This window comes from Podarcis liolepis, assembly GCF_965112155.1.
Source record: "Podarcis liolepis genome assembly, chromosome: 6".
Taxonomy (NCBI): Eukaryota; Metazoa; Chordata; class Lepidosauria; order Squamata; family Lacertidae; genus Podarcis; species Podarcis liolepis.
In genome coordinates, this window is record NC_139559.1 from 982,538 (window position 1) to 1,005,605 (window position 23,068).

At 46.3% G+C, this 23,068-nt stretch overlaps 1 protein-coding gene across 1 annotated transcript; it reads left to right on the forward strand.

The window, feature by feature from the left end:
- Positions 1 to 4,520: 4,520 nt before the first annotated feature.
- On the forward strand, positions 4,521 to 8,897 carry LOC310709831 (uncharacterized protein). Its single transcript, XM_083509874.1, has 2 exons — positions 4,521 to 4,648; positions 8,229 to 8,897. Exons 1-2 carry the CDS (start codon positions 4,573 to 4,575, stop codon positions 8,768 to 8,770), a joined length of 618 nt encoding a protein of 205 aa, XP_083366000.1. The 5' UTR covers positions 4,521 to 4,572; the 3' UTR covers positions 8,771 to 8,897.
- Positions 8,898 to 23,068: the final 14,171 nt, after the last annotated feature.

Here is a 23,068-nt window from a genome sequence, read left to right on the forward strand (position 1 = left end):
CTTAATACAGGATTTGTGAAGGAAAAGACAATGGGGAGGTTTCCCACTTTGACCTTGCAGAGAAATCATTTGCTCAGTTTGAGAACCAAAATGGTTCTAGGTCGGTCTTCCTGTGCTGATCTATGTACGTTCTTGGTTGGTACGCTTATGAACATTTAACATATATCTAAGACCTCAAAATTCCTATCACAGTGGTGAACTCTCCTTCCTTTTTTAAGCTGAGGTTGGGTGGCCGCCTGGCAGGGCTTCTTCAGCTGTGATTCCTGCATTGCAGGGGGTTGGACTAGATGATCCTTAGGGTTCCCTCCCAACTCTAGGATTCTATCATTATTTAGCTGTGTTTCTTGTGTTGCTGGGGGTCGAAGTAGGGGACCTCGAAGACCCTTTCAATTCTGCGATTCTGCACTTGGCTAGGGAGAAACGAGACCAACTTTGTGTTTCTATGACCCACTGCTTTCTGTGCTCTTCTCTCGCCCGAGAGCTGGTGTGGATGACTCAGTGTGCAACACAAGAGTGGAAAAATCCATAGCACATGTTACCAGCAGGTGGAACTCACTGGCACAGGATGTGGCTAAATCCAGGAATGTACCGGATGAAAACAATGGACAGGGTATTTCCAGAGATGACATTTCTAGTGCTACCAGTTAGAGTTGTCAATGCTGTCTTGGCGGAAGGAGCTGGACAGGCCTGGAAATGGGAAGTTTCCTGGGGTGAGAATACACCATGGAAGACTTCATGCAAGAATCCCACCTGGTGCTGCTAGATATGGAGTCTGCGAAGGGGAAAACATGTAGGAATTCTCTTTTGGGGCTCCTCCAGACGCATGAGGAACACGATCTCCCAAAGCAATGCAGAGCTCGCTTCCTCTGGAATATCGCCGGATCAGCTGCTGGTTCCCAGGAGGAACTGGATCCAGTGGTTCCTGCATCACAGTGGGTTGGACTACTAGATGGTTCCTGGGGTCTCTTCCAACTCTTCCAAGCCTATGATTCTGTGGATTCTACTTGTGAGGCCCCTGGGAACTGCCTGATCTAGGCTCTTTCTGTTGGCAGCCAACAAATCCTTGTCTTGTCACTCAGGACTCCCTTGAAACAAATCTCCCCACATCATGCAAAAATATATAAAATATAGGCGTTGTAAAGTTAGAATCATATTATTTTAGATTAGGAAGGGACCTGGGGGTGCTGTAGTCAAGCATTCTGCTCAGCGGAGGAATTCGGCAGCTGCATCACCCCTCACAGGGAGACCAAACCAGCCATGTAAATGAACTGGGTTAAAGCTCCAGTGGAACTTCAGGCCAGTCTCCGCGTGGCTTTCTTCTCCCTAGAATATTATCCCTTCTAACTACAGTCTGTTAAAGCTCTGGTTTTCCCAGTAGTGATGTATGGAAGTGAGAGCTGGACCATAAAGAAGGCTGATCGCCGACTACCGCCGAAGAATGGATGCTTTTGAATTCTGGTGCTGGAGGAGACTCTTGAGAGTCCCATGGACTGCAAGAAGACTAAACCTCTCCATTCTGAAGAAAATCAGCCCAGAGTGCTCACTGGAAGGGCAGATCCTGAAGCTGAGACTCCAAGACTTTGGCCACCTCAGGAGAAGAGAAGACCCCCTGGAAAAGACCCTGATGTTGGAAAAGATGGAGGGCACAAGGAGAAGGGGACGACAGCGGGCAAGATGGTGGGACAATGTTCTCGAAGTTACCAGCATGAGTCTGACCAAGCTGCGGGAGGCAGTGGAAGACAGGAGTGCCTGGCATGCTCTGGTCCAGGGGGTCACGAAGAGTCGGACACGACTAAATGACTAAACAACAACAACAACAACAGCAACAACAAAACTACAGTCTTCCTCTACCTGCCTTGATTTACACATGAAGAGGAAATCCCATTATTTCCTCTATAGATCCCACAGTTTATGCTCCCAGAAGACACCTTCCGTTTCTTGCCCTAGTCCTTCTTTCACTTGCCAACAAATCTACCACCAACCGGTGCTCAAAACTTAATCCTGCCTGCAATTCTATTTAACATATAATATTTCAAGATGCCCAAATAGGGAGTTTATTCTTCCAAGTCCATTTCATCCCTTGAATGCTTCTTTGCCATGTCCACATAGGTTTTAAAAATCCTTCTCATGTTGTTATTCTTTCTTCTTTCATTCTACATGCACAACATGCTGCCTGCTGGTCTACATACACCCCTAGATTAATCCTCTTCTTTAAAACGTCCACTCCTGTTGTTTTTTACATGATAGAAGTTTATAAAATGATGCCTGGCAGGGGGAAAGCGGACTGGTAAGAGTTTCTCTCTCTTTCTCTCTCTCTCTGCTGATGCTAGAACTTGTGGACAAATCATGAAGCAGAGCGTTGAAAGATTTGGGGCAGACAAAAGGAAAAAAATTATCCATGCATCACATATGTTTAGATCACATTCTAGTCCACTGAGTGGGTTAATCTCATAGCCTATGTTGTCTTCCCATTGTTTTTTGATTACGTCTAGGGAGTTTGTGGGATTTTGGAGTAGTATTTTGTATATTGTAGCTACAAATCCTTTGCCATGTCCCTTTGTTGTTAGGAGGAGGTTTTCGAAGGGACGCATCACATAGTTAAGCAATGGAATTTGGTTCGCCAAGGTGTGGTGATGCCGTCAGTTTGGATAGTTTGCAAAGAGGGAAAGCCAAATTCATTGGCTATGTTCTGCCTCCACTGTTGGGAAGGACAAGAGGGAAGAGTTGATCTCGCAGGGCCTTCTGACACCTGGGGGCTTGTGGTGGGTCCTGGCTGTGGTTTGGCAGACTCAGGCAGACTCAGGCAGGTTCAGAAAGCTCTTCTTCATGGGACTCAGGGTGAGGGTTCGCCCAGGTTCTTAGCTTTGAGCTCAGCCACTTCATCCTTGTCCTCTGATTCTGTGCTCAGCGGAGGGCCCTGACACTTTATACTTCCAAACATAACAATAGACTGGATCAGATGACATTGTATTATTTCATTTCATTTGAACGTTTTCAGGCCATCTTACAGCCAAGGCTTTTCAGGGTGGCTATGAAGAAAGAATAAAATAAATTAAGATCAGGCACAAGATTTTAAAAAATGAAGGCAGCAATAAGACCAGCAATAAAAGATATGTTTAGCACCCTTAGAGAGATTACCAAAATTATCTAATACTTCTATATTTATCGTACTTCTGACTTTCCTCACTCATCTTATTTTCTTCTTTAGTGTTCTAGTCTATATCAATACTGAGCAGCTCTGGTTTTCTTTTGTTAATTTTATATCTCCTAACCCTGCTAATTCTTTTAATCTTTTGGTTAATTTTTCCTGCTTAATGATGTCCTGTTTTAATTTGTTGGAAGCCACCAATAGTGGCTGGGGCAACCTCATCAGATGGGCATCATCATCATCATCATCATCATTGGAAAACAGAACATCTTCAGTATAAATGGGGAACTTATCTTTTGTATCCTTTGTTCATTGTTTACTTCTATAGCACCATGGAAGGTACAACCCAACGTTACTGCAATAGCAAACATCTTCCAATACCTATTTAAGAGTATTCTTACCTACTACAATGTCTACTATATACAGACCCAAGAAATCTAACCAGGATGGAGAAGGTGAAATGGCTGCTGTTACTTATGACTCTGGACTTATAAAGTGGCTCTCTGTGCTTTGGCAGCTAGGAAGATTAGGAAGAAAGAACAGGATGGGCTAGTGGTCAGTAGCAAAGGGGACTCTGAGATCTAATTTGCATATTTTATTTGAGAATTACTTTTTATTCTGTGTAATAAGAAATTTTGGTGGATTTGACCGTGGTTTTACTGCATATGCAGCAACTGCTGTGTGTGTGTGTTCTTTTCTTTTCTTTTCTTTTCTTTTCTTTTCTTTTCTTTTCTTTTCTTTTCTTTTCTTTTCTTTTCTTTTCTTTTCTTTTCTTTTCTTTTCTTTCTTTTCCTTCTTTGGATGTTGCCATGGCCTTTGGCTAGCACAATAAAATCCAATAAACCTGAAAGAGTATTCTCCTGGAGAAAGAGAACATCCTTGTTTTGCTCCTCTTTTAAAATCCACCTGTCTTGATAGCTGTCCATTTACTAAAGATCTTATATGTAGCCGGGTTAAAATAATTGGTCTGAGACAGCAAGCCTTTTGCAGCTTTCTTTGTAAGTGGCCACCCTATCCTGTCAAAAGACTTCTCACCATCAACAGAAGGCAGGAAGGCCCCAGTTCCTTCATTCTGTGCCAAATATGTCATACTGGGTACTTTTCAGCTATCCAGCTTGTGTTGTTAATGTGTTAGAAACCTGGCTTTGCCTTACAAATTTATCCACAAGGAATTCCAACCTCTCTGCAAATAGAAATGTTCCAACCTTGCAATCAAGGTCAGAAGATTGATAGATGTGATTGTGTTACAGGTAAAGCGCAGGTTCCCTGTAGTTGGCACGGTGGCATATTAGGAAATGGAATTTGGCTGTCAACGAGATGTTCTCATAAGTCACCATGCAAAGTATTTCCAGCTCCACCCAGAGAGGGTATATAAACTAGGATAGTTCAGTCCTGGTCCAAAGGAGCTGCCTCTCAGCGCCACCATGAAGTCGGGTGGCCTCTTGCTCCTTGTGGGGTCCTTGGTCCTCTGGACTGCCCTGCTGGCTGCACCGCACACAGGTAAGGAGAGGCAGCTGTTGGGATGCAAAGCCAGGGGCCTCAGGGGCTGGGACCATCCAGGCGAGGAAAGGATGTGGGGTTTCTTTTCCCTGGTGAAGGAAATCAGGGAATGGTTTTGCAATGAGGAAGAGTAGACATGCAGTTCTGGGACTTGCATGTCAAAGGGAGGTTTCAAATTTGGAATTGGGCAGTGGGTGGGTGGGAATTTTGGGATGGGAAGGAAGAGTAGCCAGAGGGAACTGCAGGGCTCAGAATGAGCTGCTCAGCTTCTGCAGCAGGAAAGTGAATCTACAGGATTGCATAGCTCACATTTCCCGAAACCATTCTGTGAACTGAAACGCCCCTGTCCTTCAAAAGTCACACATCTCTGAATTTGGTAGATGCAGTACCCCAACCCAAAAATTTATAAAATCATAGAAATGTCGAGTCGGAAGGTACTCAGAAGATTGTCTAGTCCAATCCTCTGAACATGAATGTACAAAGGGCATAATGTTAGGGGAAATTGCTTGCAGAAAAATCTGTATCTTACAAGAAATGTGCTTGAAATACGGACATTCAGTTTTGTGCAGAATTTCTGAAACAAAACTTGCAGACCGATGCAGAAATGTGTGTGTGTGTGAGAGAGAGAGACGAAGTCACGACTGAAAAACGAGAAGCTGAATTGGACAGATGCTGAGCATCCCCTCCCTGGGGCTCTGAGGGCAGAAGTGGCTTCACAGAGCAAAATGGGAGCCTGGTTGTTGCATGGAGGCTGAGGAGAGAGGAGCAAAGGGGACCCAGGGGCTGAGGTGGGCCGGAACTGGCACATTCTCCAGGGGCCACAAGCCGCAAAGAACTACAGAGCAAATGGACTTGGGCTGGATGGCCACCCGGGGTGCAAGCCTGAGATTTTGTGCTGAGGTGCATGATTTTTTTGGGGGGGGGAGTGGGATCCTCTAGTACAGTGGTTCTCCACCTGTGGGTCCCCAGATGTTGTTGGACTACAACTCCCATCATCCCTGAGCTCTGGCCTTGCTAGCTAGGGGTGATGGGAATTGTAGTCCAGCAACATCTGGGGACCCACAGGTCGAGAAAGGCTGCTCTAGTACAAATCAATACAAGCAGGTGAACATGAGATGCAATAAGAGGAACAGTGGAGGGAGTTGGAGAATAAAAGACTGAGAGGTGATATGAGACCCGTTTTCAAATATCTGAAGGAGATTCCAACTAAATATTGGGAAATATTCTGGCAGTAAGAGCTGTTTGACAGTGGAAGAGACTCCTTTGGGAGGTTGTGGACTCTCCTTCCATTGGAGCTTTCCAAAGAGAGGTCGGGTGGCCTTCTGTCAGGGATTCTTTAGCTGAAATTCTGCACTGCAGGGGGCTGGACTAGATGGCCCTTGGGGTCCCTTCCAGCTCTAGGATTCTTTGATTCTTTAGCTAGGATCCCTGCATTGCTGGGAGTTGAAGTAGGGGACCTTGAGGACCCTTCCAACGCTACGATTCTGCACTTGGCTAGGGAGATACTTTGATGCCCCTGTCTGGCTCTCTCTCGCCCTGTTGCTTCCCATCAGTGAGCAGAACCTGGCAGAGTTTTACCCAGTGGGAGAGATTCTGTTACTCTCTGTGGCTAGACAGGAGGAGGAATGCAGTGGCTGGAGCCCATCCAAGCTAAACAGAGATGGCTGGGGAGCTAATTGCTGCCACAGCTCCTGGGATTGCTTCATGCCCAGCGATGCCCGGGGCCAAGATACAGAGAAGGAAGAAGCTTCATGCTCACCTGCCTGGACCTTGGTGTCTGGTGCATCACGAGCCACTCTGCAGCATGGTCAAGGGGCTCTGGCCACACCAAACCCCTCTGCAGCCTCCCTTCCTCACTGAGCACCAGCCCCATCCCACATGGAGCAACAGCTCCAAAGCTGTACACCTCCCTCGCCTCACACACCTTGTTGTCACAAACGGGAGCCACACCTGTGGCAGGAGGGCGGAGGGTGTTGCCTCCCTCACCTCGCCCAAACTGCTGCACGTCCTGCAGATCAGAGGTGAAGCTGAAGGTTGGAAGATTCGGGGCAGATGGAAGGAAGTCCTCCTTCACACGGCTCAGACTGTGGAACTCCCTCCCACAGGAAGCAGTGGTGGGCACCAAGCCAGGTGGCTTTAGAAGAGGACTGGACAAATTCAGGGAGGAGGAGAGGGCTATGGAAGATGGATCTGCTCTGCCTCCGCGGTTGGAGACAGCAATGCTTCTCCAGTGGCTGGAAACCGCAGGAGGAAGGAGCTGCTCTGATGCTTGGATCCTGCTTGTGGGTTGGCCACTGTGAGAAGAGGATGCTGGTGAGATGGGCCACTGGCCTGATCCAGCAGATGCTCTTCTTAAGTTCCTTTGTTCTAGGACTGGTCTCTGAACTCAGCAGTGGGCTGCATGAAGGTCAACAAAGGGACCCTGAATCCTGGCAAGACGGAGGTGCTGGGGGGTGCAGTTAGTCAGCTGCCTCCTTCGGACGGGGTTGTATTCCCCTAGAGGAACAGGCTCCATGTTTCATCAAATCCATCTCTAGAGGCGCAGGTGACCTCAGTGGCCAGGAGTGCCTTTGCCCAGCGTTGGCCATTTCTGGACCAGGAGAACCTGACCACTATGGTCTGTGTGCTGGTAATCTCCAGGTTGGATTATTGAAGGAGTGTCTTCAACCCCATCATCCAACCCAGACACTGAGGTCCATCTCCAAGGGCCTTCTGGTGGGAAGTGAAGTTGCAGGGAACCAGAGGGCCTTCTTGGTGGTGGCAACCTCCCTGTGGAACACCCTCCCATCAGATAAACAACTACATGAAATAAACAACTACATGACTTTCTGAAGATATCTTAAGGCAGCCCTGTATTGGGAAATTTGTAATGTTTGATGTCTCACTGTGTTTCTGGTATGCTGGAAGCTGCCAAGAGTGGCTGAGGCAACCCAGTCAGATGGGTGGGGTATGTAATTAATAAATAATAATAATAATAGTAATAATAATAATAATAATAATAATAATAATAATAATAATAATAATAATAATTTGGTCTATGTGGGGCTGCCCCTGCAAAATGGGGCATCTTGGCTGCTCATGTTTTACCCATCTCTCCTTGGCTCTTCTGAGTCAAGAGGCCTTTGTCTGTGAAAGATGTATTTGCACCTGGGCAACAGCTCAGCCCCTTCCAAGAACGAGGGCCCCTTGCATTTCCCATGCCCAAACTCCCCTGACACATGCGCACATTATGGGGATGTCAGGTGTTATGTACTGAGTTGAATAGGATTCAGAATGCAGCAGTCTGATTGGTCCACAGGAGCCACCCAAACCAGCTCCAGGTGGAAGTGAATCCGCAACCTGATTGGCCCACAGGAGAATCCCGGAATTAGCCAATCATGTGGGGCCCATTGTGTAAATAATGTATATAAAGCAGACATTCTGGGGGAACTTCCATTCCTCTTCATCACGATGAGCTGAATAAAGAGCATGAAATCCACTCTCGACTCCGAGTATATTTCATCAGGGGACTGGGAACAGCCGCTGTGGGAGCTGAGAGGAGGTTAACTAACTGCATGCCCTTCATATTTTCTGTCTTCAGAGACACCAGGAAGGGCATCTCCTGCCCCTCGCTGCGCCCAGACGGAAGCCACACCCGAGTGCAAAGAAGCCTCCGGGAAGAATGCCAAGGTGAGAAAGGATGCGGAGCTGGCCCAGAATAGCCTTGTGGCTGAGGAGCAGCAAGACGCTGCCCTGATGAAACCCGTCTCTGATGAAAAGTCAGCGAGAGGAGAAACCACTGGGAAGCCACCGTCCAAAGCGGGACGTGTCGCCAATGATGGGCCGGCTGCCTCTGGGGGGCAGCCAGGAAACGGAGAAGGGGCAGATGCTGGTGTTGAACTGGGCAGACTCCCCAGTGGGGAAACGCCAGCAAAGCTTGGAAGGCAACCTCCCCTTGAGGAACTGGACGACCGTGATGACGACGATGATGATGACAAAGATGATGACGACGATGACGATGAAGACGATGACGGTGATGACGATGATGACGATGATGATGACGACGACGATGATGATGACGATGATGATGATGATGATGACGATGATGATGATGACGACGACGATGGTGGTGATGGCGATTGACCCCGGCCTGTATCCTTGGGGTTCCTGGCCAGCCTGAAGGAAGCAGCACAGGCAGAGCGCCTTGCCCCAGTGCGTGAGACAGGGAAAGATAAAGCTCATCAAAGTAGTGCATGGGCAGCTGCATGGGCAGAGTGCAGAGAGGGAACTTGCTTTGTCCCTGGGTCACATGCTGGGGCATCTTTCTTGCTGCATCATAGACCTTGGCCTCTCTGGAAGATGATGGATAGATAGATAGATAGATAGATAGATAGATAGACAGACAGATAGCTAAGAGGAGCAGACGCAAGGCCTAGCTAGCCCAGCCTCCTGTTCCTATAGATTGTACCCCCCCACCAGATGCCCTCAAGGGAAACCCCACAGCCAGGCAGGCAGGCCTCTGTCGTCCCCTTCTCCTTGTCCCCTCCATCTTTCCCAACATCAGGATCTTTTCCAGGGAGTCTTCTCTTCTCATGAGGTGGCCAAAGTCTTGGAGCTCTGATCCTGGCCTGTAGTCAGTAGAAATTCTTCAATTTCTCTGCTCAGCAGAAAAGGCCACAGCCTCATCCCTTGGGAAACTCTCTGCTCACATTCATCTCAGCAGGGATCGTGCTGGAGAACTTCAGCCGTGGTGCCTGTGTTGCAGGGGGGTGGGGGTGGATTAGTGGACCCTCGGGGTCCCCTCCAACTCTACAATTCTACAATCCTGGGGGGGGGGGGAGTGTTCCAGTGTTTGCTCTGAACCTTGCTTCATGCTGGAGGTCCCACATAGCTGCCTCTTGAAATCCAAAGGGACACCCTCCCCATAGCTGTCAACTTTCAGATTTGAAAATAAGGGACCAGCAGCCTCGAAAATAAGTGATCAGCAGCCAGAATAAGGGATTTTGCTATTGTAAAGAGTTACATACATTGGTAGGATTGACAGATGCTGTCAATTCAGCATTAGGCAGTTGCGGTGCGGCGGCAGCCGCTGAAGCGCCACCCTTCTGCGTCCCTCCCCATTCCCTCCTCCTCCCTCAGGCCGCCTCCTCAGCTGCCACCACTGCTGCCGCCTCCAGGCTCGTGGGCAGACTAGGCGAGAGTCTTTCTCCCCCCCTTGGGCAGGGAAGGGCCGTTGGAACTCCTAGCGCCAGGACAATGGCGCCAGCACGCTCTCTCTCTCGCGGCGGAGGACCCTGAGCCGCTGCTTCCCTCCCGATCCGGGCGAGCATGAAACCCGGGAAATTTAAGGGACATCATCAATAAGGGAGAGCAGTGGGACACGGCGCTGGGATAAGGGAGTTTCCCGCCAAATAAGGGACGGTTGACATCTATGCCTCCCACCCGCTGGCGGGGGAGGACTCAGAGGCTCCACGTGTGGGTTTTATGAACCAGCAAGCCTTGCTGGCCTGTTGTGCAGCACATGGCCACCAGAGGGCAGCACTGGCAGGCCTTTTGCAAAACTCAGAAGCAAACATTCCAGCTGTTCTTAAAACGACACCTGTTTGCAAGGCAATGCCAGCTCCCTTGCTTTGGTGCGGCAAAGGTTGATCTAATCCACCTTCCCGAAGGCCTTGACTGTCTTCCTGTTCAGATGATGATGAGCTGGATGAAGTGGATTTTGGCCCTTCAAAGTTCCTGCCAACTGAGTTTTGAGATTCAGTAAAACTACACATACCTTTTAAAAAACACCTGCTTGGCATAATATAATCATGGAATGGTACAGCTGGAAGGGGCCTCCAGGGGCCATGAGTCCAACCCCTGCAAGGCAGGAAATACCGCTCAAGAAACCCTGACTGCTGGTCAGCCAACCTCTGCTTAAAAACCGCCAATGAAGCATAGAAGCAAAGCTCCGTGGGGTTGGAAGGGACCCCACAATTAATTATGTTTATATTCACTTGCTTTGATATAAGCTAATTGTCTGGCTTTGATGGTGCCCTTTTCTATGGCCCTGGGATACGGGGCTCAGAGCCCAGAGAGGGAAAGTACTGTATATAACACCCAAACATTGCAGATACTTTCCCTCTCTATATAATTTTCTGTTTAATACTCATTTAAATGAGTTTAAATACTCATTTAAACATCCTTGAAATATCAATAACTTCCCTTCCTCTCTTTCCATGGTTCATTTTGCGTATCCTAAATCCCTGCATATTTTACAAAAACTAAAGCGTTCAGTATTCCCTTATTACATCCATCAAAACTTATTTACACTGTTGAATTTATCTTAATGCTGCCACCGTTTTCAAGTGCACACAATTTCCACCCATGTATTCAATAAACGTTTTCCAGTCTTCTCTAAGAGACGTATGTTCTTCATGTTCTCTTATTCTACAGTATAAGTTAAGTCTGCAAGCTGCACGTTGTTTGGGTATTTGTCATGTGCAAACTCTTGGTCAGGTGGCGGATGAATGTTGCTCTGTTCTGTGAAGAATATTTGCAAGTTTGCACGGGCGCAGATAAGCCGTCTCCTTGCTGCGGAGGCTGTCCCAGGTCTTCAATAAAGCATTAGAAAAGATCAATCTGATGTCTTCAGCATCCTTCTTTTGGAATCCTGTATGCCATGGCTCCTATGACCCCAATTCTGGCTCTGTGGGGCATGTTATAGGAATTTTGAGGTCTATATATATATATAATAAATGTTCATAAATGTACAATGCAAACACATACACAAGTATACAAACCACGTGTCTGAAATAGTACAGGAGAACAATCCTGAAGCCATTTTGACTCTCCCAAATTGACCTCAAATATTTCTCTGCAAGGAGGAAGGAAATGGGGAAAGCTTTCTGAAATATACTCAGAGTCGCAAAGTGATTTCATGCTCTTTATTCAGCTCATAGTGGTGAGGAGGAATGAATGAAAGTCCCTTCAAAGTATCTGCTTTATATACATTATTTACACAATGGGCTGCACATGATTGGCTAATTCTGAATTTCTACTGTAAGCCAATCAGGTTGTGGATTCACTTATATCTGGAGCATGATTGGGTGGTTCCTGCCAACCAATCATACTGCTGCATTGTTCTAGAACCAATCAGACTGCTGCAGTTTGGATCCTATTCAACTCAGTACATAACACTTTCCAATTGTCTTTGGACTGTAGGGGCTTACACCTCCCTGTAAATACCGCCTGGCAAGTATCTAAGCACCATAAGTCATTGATAAAGATGTTGAATAAGACCGGGCCCAACAGTTCAATAAAGATCAGGCTTACTAGCTACTTTGCTTCTCAAGATTCTCTGGTTGGCCTCTGTTATTTTCTCCTACTGATAGAGAACCTACAAAAGGACTCTATATGGGCTTTTGGGGATTCAAACCGCCAACCTTCTGATCGGCAAGTCCTAGGCCCTGTGGTTTAATCCACAAATCATAAAAAAACACAACTTCAATCCTAAAAAAAGTTCAACAACTCTGGGGTAAAATCATAAAAAAGCCCAACAATTAAGTCCTAAAAAAAGTCAACAACTTTGGTTGGCCCTCACGGCCCTTCACTTCATCACATCTGGCCTGTCAGGGGTGCCTCAGGGCTCCACCCTCTCCCCCAGTTCCCTGCAGATTTATTTCTGATGAATCAGAAGTTGTTCTGCCTTCTCACCTCTTCTGCTCTTCTCTCTGTTTTCTGCATGATTGCGATGATGTCAGCTGAAAATCTCCTGCAAAGCGCTCACTTGTAATAGCCGTGCATAATAGCTGTTATATAATGTTTCTATTGTCTGCATCCAGATAACATACATTGATAATGCAATACGGGAGCAAAGAGGACACCTGTCACTCTGAGCTGCCAATCATCAGTAAAGATTGTGTAGGCGGCAAATCCTTATAATTGGGGATCTTTTGAAAGCCACTCTCTGTCAGACTACGGAACCAGCGTCTGAAATGTTGCAACCGTAGAATAGAGCTGTCGTAACTCCGTACGATGGCCGTGGACTGCCTTGCGAGGTGGCTGCAAGTTACTCATTCTCAACCCAGCAGAACCTCCCAGCAGAACCTGCAGTGCGAAGATGAGAACACTGGACTGCACTGCAAGGTTGTCGCAAGCGACTCCTTGTCTCAGCTTCCTTCTGCAGCAACGCTCCCTTTGCCTCTCCCCATTGCAAGATGGAGGCAGGAATAGTGGACCACACGTTTATTTAGCCTCCCCTCCCCAAAGTCAGAAAAAAACTGGAGAGCAAATTTATGCTGCTGTTCTCATGCCCTGCCCCACATTTCCCCCAGTGATTGCCTGGGCTTATAATGGGGGAGGCTACCTCTTAGTTATCCTGGTCCCAGGCTACAGAGAGCGCTGTGGAGTAGGATCCACCTGCAATTCAGCCCCGCAACTTATTGGCAGCCGGCGGGATTCTTTCAGCAGCGGAGTCACAGGATTCCTCCATGAGCAATTGAGTTGGCGTGTGCGTGCGTGCACAGACAGACAGACAGACACAAACGGACACACACACACACACACACACACACACACACATACTGTATATATATATAATTGTTATTAAGTTTTCTGTTTTTCAATTTTAAATACTTGTTTAAACATCCTAACAATATCAACGACTTCCCTTTTTCTCATTTTGCATACCACAAATCCCTGCATATTTTACAAAAACCAAACTGTTCAGTATCCCATTATTCCATCCATCAAAACTTGTTTACACTGTTGAATTTATCTTAATGCTGCCAATGTTTTCAAGTGCACACCATTTCCCCCCATGTATTCAACAAACATTTTCCAATCTGCTTTAAACTTATGTTCTTCTTGCGCTCTTATTCTATATTCATTTTAGTGTTTTGTTGGAAGCCAACCAGAGTGGCTGGTTTGGACCTCAAGGACCGCCTCTCCCCGTGTGAACTGACCTGGACCCTGTGATCACAACCTAAGGCCGTTCTCCATGTGCCTCCTCCATGAGACGTCCAGAGGGTGGCAGAACAAGAAAGGGCCTTTTCTGTGGTGGCTCCCTGCTTGTGCAATGCTCTCCCCAGGGACTCCTTCCTGGTGCCTTCATTACATCTCTTTAGGTGCCAGGAAAAAACATTCCTCTTCTCTCAGGCCTTTGGCGGATTAAACAATCGATGGCCTTTTAAACTGGGGGCAGGGTATTGTTTTTGTTTGTTACTATTTTATGCATTTTGTGTTTTTATATTGTAAACTGCCCTTTGATCCTTGAATAGGAGGAGAGGGAGAAGTTTTGGTTCTCATTTTCCCCATCTTCAGTTCTCCACATTTCCTACAGCAATCTGAGAAATAAATCCTTATAACCAGCATTTCACCTCCCCCTATACAAATGTGCATGCTGTTTAGCCTAATGTGCATTTTTTTGCAAAACCACCCCCCCTAATTTAATGTATTTTTGCATGTTATAGGGGTTATTGTTTGTTACTAAATTATGTTTTCTTGTGATGTTTATATTGTAAATCGCCTTGCCTTGTGATCCTCGAATGAAGGGCAGTAAAGAAGATAACGATAACGATAACAACAATGACGACGACAACAACAAGGCATTTTGACGCACACTTTATCCTGTTATTTGCATATTTGTATACATGACTTGGCCGGAAAACTGCATTGCAAAATTCAGAGAAGTGAGTATTTCAAAGGATGGCTATGTTCCAGCTCTTGCATTGCTTTGGAAAGTGTGGATTTGGTAGGTTTCGGGTGAAAAAGAAACAGAGAAGGAAATGAAAACCAGAGTGTGGTCGGAGCTGGGCTGTGGGTGGTGCTTTCTTGAAAGTTTCAGGGAAGCACGGATGAGTCGCCCGGGGGGGGGGGGGGCTTCCTCTGCCCCAGCCTCTGTGCCTTGCAAACAGCTTCTTAATTTGGGAGGCCAAGGAAGGAACAAGGAAATCAGCTGGCCTGGGCTTGCCAGGGTTAGCCACCAGGGAAGCCTGGCTCTACAAAAAGCTTTGGGAACTGATGAGGAGCTCAGTTGACAAAGGAAGAAAGGGAAGGGAGGAAAGAGATGAAAGATGAGCACAGGTGAGTAGCCTACAGCTGTTGGGATCATGTCAGGGAAGCAAAAGGGTCAGAGAGGGCATGGAGCAGGGGTTGGTGAGGCTTTCTGAAATATACTCGGAGTCGAAAGTGGATTTCATGCTCTTTATTCAGCTCATAGTGGCGAGGAGGAATGGAAGTTCCCCCAGAATGTCTGCTTTATATACATTATTTACACAATGGGCCCCACATGATTGGCTAATTCCGGGATTCTCCTGTAGGCCAATCAGGTTGCGGATTCACTTCCGCCTGGAGCTGGATTGGGTGGCTCCTGCGGACCAATCAGACTGCTGCATTCGGGACCCTATTGTTCTAGGACCAATCAGACTGCTGCATTCTGAATCCTATTGTTCCAGGACCAACCAGACTGCTGCATTCTGGACCCTATTGTTCTAGGACCAATCAGACTGCTGCATTCTGAATCCTATTGTTCTAGGACCAACCAGACTGCTGCATTCTGGACCCTATTATTCTAGGACCAATCAGACTGCTGCATTCTGGACCCTATTGTTCTAGGACCAATCAGACTGCTGCATTCTGAATCCTATTGTTCCAGGACCAACCAGACTGCTGCATTCTGGACCCTATTATTCTAGGACCAATCAGACTGCTGCATTCTGGACCCTATTGTTCTAGGACCAATCAGACTGCTGCATTCTGGACCCTATTGTTCTAGGACCAATCAGACTGCTGCATTCTGGACCCTATTGTTCTAGGCCAATCAGACTGCTGCATTCTGAATCCTATTGTTCTAGGACCAATCAGACTGCTGCATTTTGGATCCTATTCAACTCAGTACATAACACCTACCTTGCCTGGGCCGGTTCACTGCTGTGGAGCCCCCTCCATGGGCCGGATCACGGGCGCACGTGAGAGTGCCCGCCTGTGATTTCTGGCATCTATGTCTACACAGATGTGATTTCCAACACCGCGAAAGCGAGTCCCCGTGCTGCGCTGCACCGGTTTAGCGCAGCGCTCGGGGACTCGCCAAGCGGGCGGCTCGGTTGGTGGGTGGCTCATGGGCCGGTTAAATGATGCCGTGGACCAGCTGTGGCCCTTGGGCCTTAGGTTGCTGACCCCTGGCGTGGAGGCTGGCAAGGCAGAGGATGGGGGTGGGGGTGACCATGGTCCCGGGTGGGGCAGCTCAGCTCCTCAAGGGAGAAGTGGATGCAGAAGTTTTGCATAAGAAGCATGACTGCTTGGTCTTCTTTACTATTATTAATCCTGATATCTCCTGTAGTTCTTCCTATTATTGCTTGGTCATATTTTTGACTGTCATGTTGGTTTTATTCTTGTTTAACTTGAAGCCGGATACTTCCCCAAATTCTAATATTCTTTCAGTTATCTGCAGTATGCTTTCTTTGGGGTTTTCAACAGTCAGAATCAGGTCATCCGCAAATGCTTTGATCTTATATTCCCTTTTCCCTAATGAGATACCAAGTATTTAGGAATTTGGCTCATCAATAATAATAGTAATCTATTTAAAGATAATTACTGTACATAAAAACTTGTTGGCAGAATGGCAGGTGGTTAAAATGAACGTGTTGCCGAAACTGATGTATCTATTCCAAATGATACCGACAATTGGAGGAATGGGAAGTCTTAGATTATGGCAAAAAGAGATATCCAAATTCATATTGCGGTATAAAAATAATTATTCATAAAGGAAACAGTTTATAAGTAAATAAGGAGGCTAGATACAGGATAAAGGAAGTATTTTAATTCGTTGTTTGTATTGTTGTATGTTATGCTCACTGTATGTTATGTTCACGTTTAATGAGGGTGGGTTGCGTATTGGGGGGTGGGGGGTTTATGTTATGTTGTAAATAAAATTCCAATAAAAATAATTTAAATTAAGAAGCATGACTGCAATTCATGCTGAATAAGGAATGGGTCCTGTGGATCAAACCTAACAGTGGAAAAATTAAATTACTGGTTAAGAATACAGTGGTACCTCGGGTTACATATGCTTCAGGTTACAGGCTCCGCTAACCCAGAAATAGTGCTTCAGGTTAAGAACTTTGCTTCAGGATGAGAAGAGAAATCGTGCTCCAGTGGTGTGGCAGCAGCAAGAGGCCCCATTAGCTAAAGTGGTGCTTCAGGTGAAGAACAGTTTCAGGTTAAGTACAGACTTCTGGAACGAATTAAGTACTTAACCCGAGGTACCACTGTATGGGAATCCAAGAAAGAGAGGAACTAGAAAGCTAGGAGAATGAATGGGGACATATTTCCGCTGTCTTTCTTTCCAGGTGGTTGGAAAACTGTGTTAACGGAGAAATCCGAGGTATCCCTTGGACAAAAAACAAGGACAACAGCCAGGAATACCAGAGCAAAACAGCAGCCAGGAGGCTTGGTCTTTATTGAAGACTGTCGTGACAGGACTCCCACCTGCCACCAGGTGAAACAAAATGGAAGCCCAGAACAAAAGAAGACCCCAACTTTTATTAGTTACTAATCCCCCAAGCTGCACCCCTAGAACTACATCATTGACACATCACAGAAAGGAGGGGTTGAGGGAGGAGTTGTGGTGGTACCCTGAGTGTCTTGTCACCTGTCCGGTTCCTCCTTTCCCCCTCCCCATGAATACTTTCCAGGTGACAGAGGGGAGTTTGCAGTTTCCTGCCCCCAGAGGGAAGATCTGATCATTGTCCTTTGTTCCAGTCCATGCTGAATCCACTCCCATATGCAAGTTCTTTGTGATCTTGATGGTCTTCTGTCTAGGACCATCAGGGTTGGCATAGCAACTGGGCAGGGCTCCTGTGGATGTGCTGGGATGCTCAAGGGATTATGGCTGCCCTGTATCAAACCATCTCCCTTTGATAGTCCTTCCTTCATGGAGTAAAATAAAAGTGGACCGGTGCAGATTCGATGTATGGTTGATTTTCTATGAATTTGTAACAGAAGCGTAGTGTATGTCGTGTGTGTGTGGAGTTTGTACAAACTGAATGATGGGGGGGGGGGGTTTCCTGCGACAACTGTACTCGGCATTCATCAGCCGTTCCTCACTCAGGTTTTCAGAGCTTTGTGCAAGGCCTGCCACTCCTCAAGACTTTTGTCAGTGGTGACTTAAGAAGAAGGGATGCAGGGAATCCTTATCAATTTTGCATTTGACACCGAACTTGGAGGGATCTCAGGAGAAAATATTCAAAATGATGTTCTTCGAATGGAAAACAAAGCAAAGAAACCCTTGCAAAATGAAATTCTACAAGACAAAAGCAAATTTCCACGCGCAGGCATAAATAGATAAACAATTTGTAGGAGGAAGATTCCTGAATTGTCAGAAGTAAATGCGGAAAGTATCTCAGGATTGTCATCAACCATAAACTGAGCATGAGTCAGCTGTGTGATGCAGCTGCAGGAAAGGCTAACATGATTTTATGCTGCAGAACCAGATTTTCCAAGTTGTAAAAATAATAGTTCCACTTTATTCTAAACCAGGCCGATGTCATTTGCAGTTCTGGGCTCCGCACTTGATGCTGGATACAGACCAGTTGGAATGGGATGAGAGGAGATCAGTGAAATTGAAGGACAGCAAGTTCATTTATTTGTTTATTACTGCTGCTGCTCCTCCTCCTAATTTTATTATTTATTCCCTGCCCATCTGGCTGAGTTTCTCCAGCCACTCTGGGCAGCTTCCAGAATCTATCTATCTATCTATCTATCTATCTATCTATCTATCTATCTGTCAAACATTAAAAACATCTCAATATTATTATTAAAATTTGTACAGTGGTACCTCGGGTTACATTCGCTTCAGGTTACATATGCTTCAGGTTACAGACTCCGCTAACCCAGAAATAGTACCTTGGGTTATGAACTTTGCTGCAGGATGAGAACAGAAATCGTGCTCTGGCGGTGCAGCGGCAGCGGGAGGCCCCATTAGCTAAAGTGGTGCTTCAGGTTAAGAACAGTTTCAGGTTAAGAACGGACCTCCGGAACGAATTTAGTACTTAACCCGAGGTACCACTGTATACCACTCTTCATCCAGAGGACTCTGGGTGGCTCACAGCATAAAAATACAAGATAAGGAACACAAAATGCATAATAAAAACAAGAACAAAACAAACCAGTAAACTTCCACCTTTCAGCAGAAGTGTACAAAAGTGTGAATAAAAACTAATTCACACAAAACATATGGACACCATTTGAGGCAACAAACACAAGAAGAGGAAAGGCAAATTTAAGCCCCTAAAACTAAGAGGAAGAATTGAGCAAACCAAACCTGGGCAAAGAGTCTTCACCTGTTGCCAAATAACCTTCCGACACCGGCCAACTGTCGGATTCAGGATGCTCAGAACCAAGAGACGGCTGCTCACCATTTGCTGTCAGGCTCAGAAGAGAACAGGCAGTGAATGTCGATCTTCCAAGGAAGGCAGAAGATGAAAAACTTTGGCTGTACTCACCAAAATGCCAGGAGCTGAGTTCTGCCCTAACTGCGGCCTCAGGGCCATCTTCCAGGGCTGCCCCACATAGAATGCATTCCAGTAATCCAACTGGTGGCTGGGAGGTTAGTAGACCATGGATCCTTGCATGCTGGATCATCACCTTGTCATGGTGAGTGGGCTTGCACGCTCCTACGACCCTTGTGAGCGAAGCCGTCGGGAATCTCGTACTCCCAGCAGGGTCACCCAATAAGGTCAAAGGGAAGGAGCTAGACAAAGAATTTGAAATATACTTGGAGTCGAGAGTGGATTTCATGTTCTTTATTCAGCTCATAGTGGTGAGGAGGAATGGAAGTTCCCCCAGAATGTCTGCTTCATATGCATTATTTACACAATGGGCCCCACGTGATTGGCTAATTCTGGTATTCCCCTGTAGGCCAATCAGGCTGCGAATTCACTTCCACCTGGAGCTGGATTGGGTGGCTCCTGTGGACCAATCAGACTGCTGCATTCTGGATCCTATTGTTCTAGGACCAATCAGACTGCTGCATTCTGGATCCTATTATTCTAGGACCAATCAGACTGCTGCATTTTGGATCCTATTCAACTAGTACATAACAGAATTGTTGGTGCTTCTCAGTGAGAGACGGCCCTTTCCCGGCACTGGTCCGGAACGCAAAGCACAGCATAGCACAGCGTTCACTCCTGCGGACTTTCAGGCAAGCAGCAGAGCTTAGCAGAAGCTGAGACTGAGGATATGTTGCGTCTGGGTTTAGTGATTTATTTACAGGATCGAAATAAAGAACAGAACAGTCATGGCATGTCTATTCTTCTCCCAGAGAGAACAACAACAGAACAGAACCAAGAACAAAGAAGAGGGAAGTTCCTTCCCTTCCCACGCTTCCAAAGAATGGAATGTCACACACACTCTGCCGCACGGGAGAGAATGAAACTCCTGACCAGAATGATCCATGAAGTCCTCAGCGGCAGAACAGGCGGAGGATGACAAGCGGTATGTTACAATGGCTGCAGCAGAGGTCGTCGTGATCCTCGCGCCATCGGAATAGAGCCTTACTGTGCATTGGTCAGAGTGCACTGATCTACACACATAAAACAAATTCACATACAGGCATCTTCCAAAAACCCAACCCAAACCCCCAAAGTCCCATGGCGATCAGCAAATGGTAACAGCCAGGATGGTGAAATCTGGAAGCCCCTAGTCATGAACCGGCAGGTAGCGGTGGATACAGATTCAGTCGTTCTGACTCAAGCAAAGAGACAGTTGAGCAGCTCGGCAGCTGTATCCCTGACTGAGCAGCCCTTTTTAGGATCCACTCTGCTCATCCCAAAAAGGGGAAGGCGCTAGAAAAGGTGCCCTAAACATAGTCTGCCTCCCTTTTCCCCTAACTGGATTACCGCGCCCAGTGGGGTCACCACCCAGCGGTCGTAAAGGACAATTGAACTTTGGAACATGGAATATACAGACTTTGTCAGATAACACAGACAGTGAACATCCTGAACGCAAAACTGCCATCATTGCAAGAGAGCTGTGACCTTTTAACATCAATATTGCAGCGCTTCAAGAGACTCGAAGAGCAGGTGAGGGACAACTGAAGGAAGAAAACGAGGCTACACATTCTTCTGGAAAGCTCTATCTGAACAAGAACATTGAATACATGGGGTAGGCTTCACTATCAAAAACGATCTTGTGAAGCTCCTGTCGGAAGTCCCTACAGGCGTTAATGAGCAACTCTCAACCCTTCGAATAAAACTCACCAAAAACCAACAGGCTACTATTATAAGCGCTTATTCACCAACACTGGATGCTGATGAAGACATTAAAGTAAAATTTTACTCTCAGCTAGATATTGTCCTATTAGAGACGCCTAAGGAAGATAAAATTATCCTCCTGGGTGATTTTAATGCAAGAGTTGGCTGAGATTTCGATCTGTGGCCTGGGACTATTGGGAAAGAAGGAACTGGTAATGGCAACCAGAACGGAATTTTACTTTTGTTGATATGTGCAGCGCACAACCTTGTTATTACCAACACACTCATTTGACAAAAATAAAATAATTAAAACATCTTTGTGGCACCCTCGGACAAACCACTGACACCTCTTAGATCATGGATCATGTAATTGTCTAAGCTGAAGATCAACATGATGTGCTCCTTGCCAGAGCTCTGACGAGCACTGACAACTGCTGGACAGATCACGCTCCACGATGGCTATCAAGATTATACCTCAACGCAGGCTTCAAGGAAGGAAGCCAAGGCGCAAAATGAACACTCAAGCCCTTCAAGATCCCATTAAGTGGGATTGCTTCCAAACGACTCTTAAGGACCATCTGCTTTCAGAATTCCCTGATAGCATTGAGAAACACTGGACCAAGCTAAAAACATCCATTATTGCAGCCTGTGATACCAAACCAAGAAAACAACAGGACTGGTTTGACGAGGATGACAGTGAGATTGAATGCATGATTGATGAGAAAAGGAAGGCCTTTCAGATCTGGCAAAGAGATAGAAACTGTGCTACTAAGGAAAAAAACCTATGCCAACGCTAAAGCTGAGGTTCAAAGAACAACCAGAGAACTAAACAACATCTGGTGGATAAAAAAAAAGCTCAAGAGATCCTGCACTTAGCTGATCCACAAAGACCATCTATGGGCCAGTAAATCATGGCACATGCCCCCTATGCTCATCAGATGGTACCACACTTCTAAAAGATAAAGAAGCTATTGCACTGCGCTGGAAAGAACATTACCAGCATCTCCTTAACCGCAACTCCCTTATAGCTGCTGCGGTCCTCTCACAAATTCCACAAAAACAAATTAGAGATGACCTTGCAGTATCTCCAAATCTGGGAGAGTTGTGTACACCTATTAACTAACTGAAAAACAACAAAGCCAGCGGACCTGATGGGATACCTGCTGAAAACTTCAAAGTGGGTGGAATTGAACTTACACAACAACTTCACAAACTCATCGAAAAAATCTGGGAGAGAGAGGAGATCCCAGCAGACTTTAGGGATGCCAAAACTATCAATCTCTTTAAAAAAGGTGACACAACTGATTGCGGAAACTATTGAGGCATCTCTCTATTAGCTGCAGCTGGCAAAATTCTTGCAAGGATCTTAGCAAACCGTCTCCTAACAATATCTGAGGTGACCCTTCCTGAATCCCAAAATAATTTTCAGCCTTCTAGGGGGGGTAGTGGACATGATTTTCACCGCTCGACAGCTTCAGGAAAAATGCAGAGAGCAAAACCAACCCCTGTATATGGGGTTTATCGACCTGCCTAAGGCTTTCAGCACTGTAAATCATAATGCCCTGTGGACTGTCCTTCTGAAAATTGGCGAATGAGGCTTTCTCCCAACTGAAGGGCAGAGTGTTTGAGGACCAGGACATTTGCAGGGAAACCTGCAAACAAAATGCTTGTTTACAAAGCTGTTGTACTACCAGCCTCACTGTGTACTTGTGAAACATGGACCACTTATAAACGCCATCTCCAACTCCTCGAAAGATTCCATCAACATGTCTCTGAAAATTTTTACACATCACTTGGGAAGACAGGCGAACTAATAGCAATGTACTGGAAGAAGCAAAGATCACCAGTGTGGAAGCAATGATTCTTCAACATCAACTTCGTTGGACTGGTCATGTTGTGCGGATGCCTGATGATCATTTTTCAAAGCAACTACTCTATCCCGAACTTAAAAATGGAAAGCGTAATGCTGGTGGTCAACAAAATAGGTTTAAAGACTGTCTCAAGGCAAATTTTTAAAAATGTAGTATAAACACCAACAATTAGGAAACACTGGCCTGCGAGTGCTCTAATTGGAGAACAGCTTTTACCAAAGGTGTGGTGGGCTTTGAAGACACTCAAACTCAGGACGCAAGGGAGAAACGTGCTGAGAGGAGGGCACGCTTGGCAAACCATCACCATGATCAACTCCCACCCAGAAACTTACGTCCCC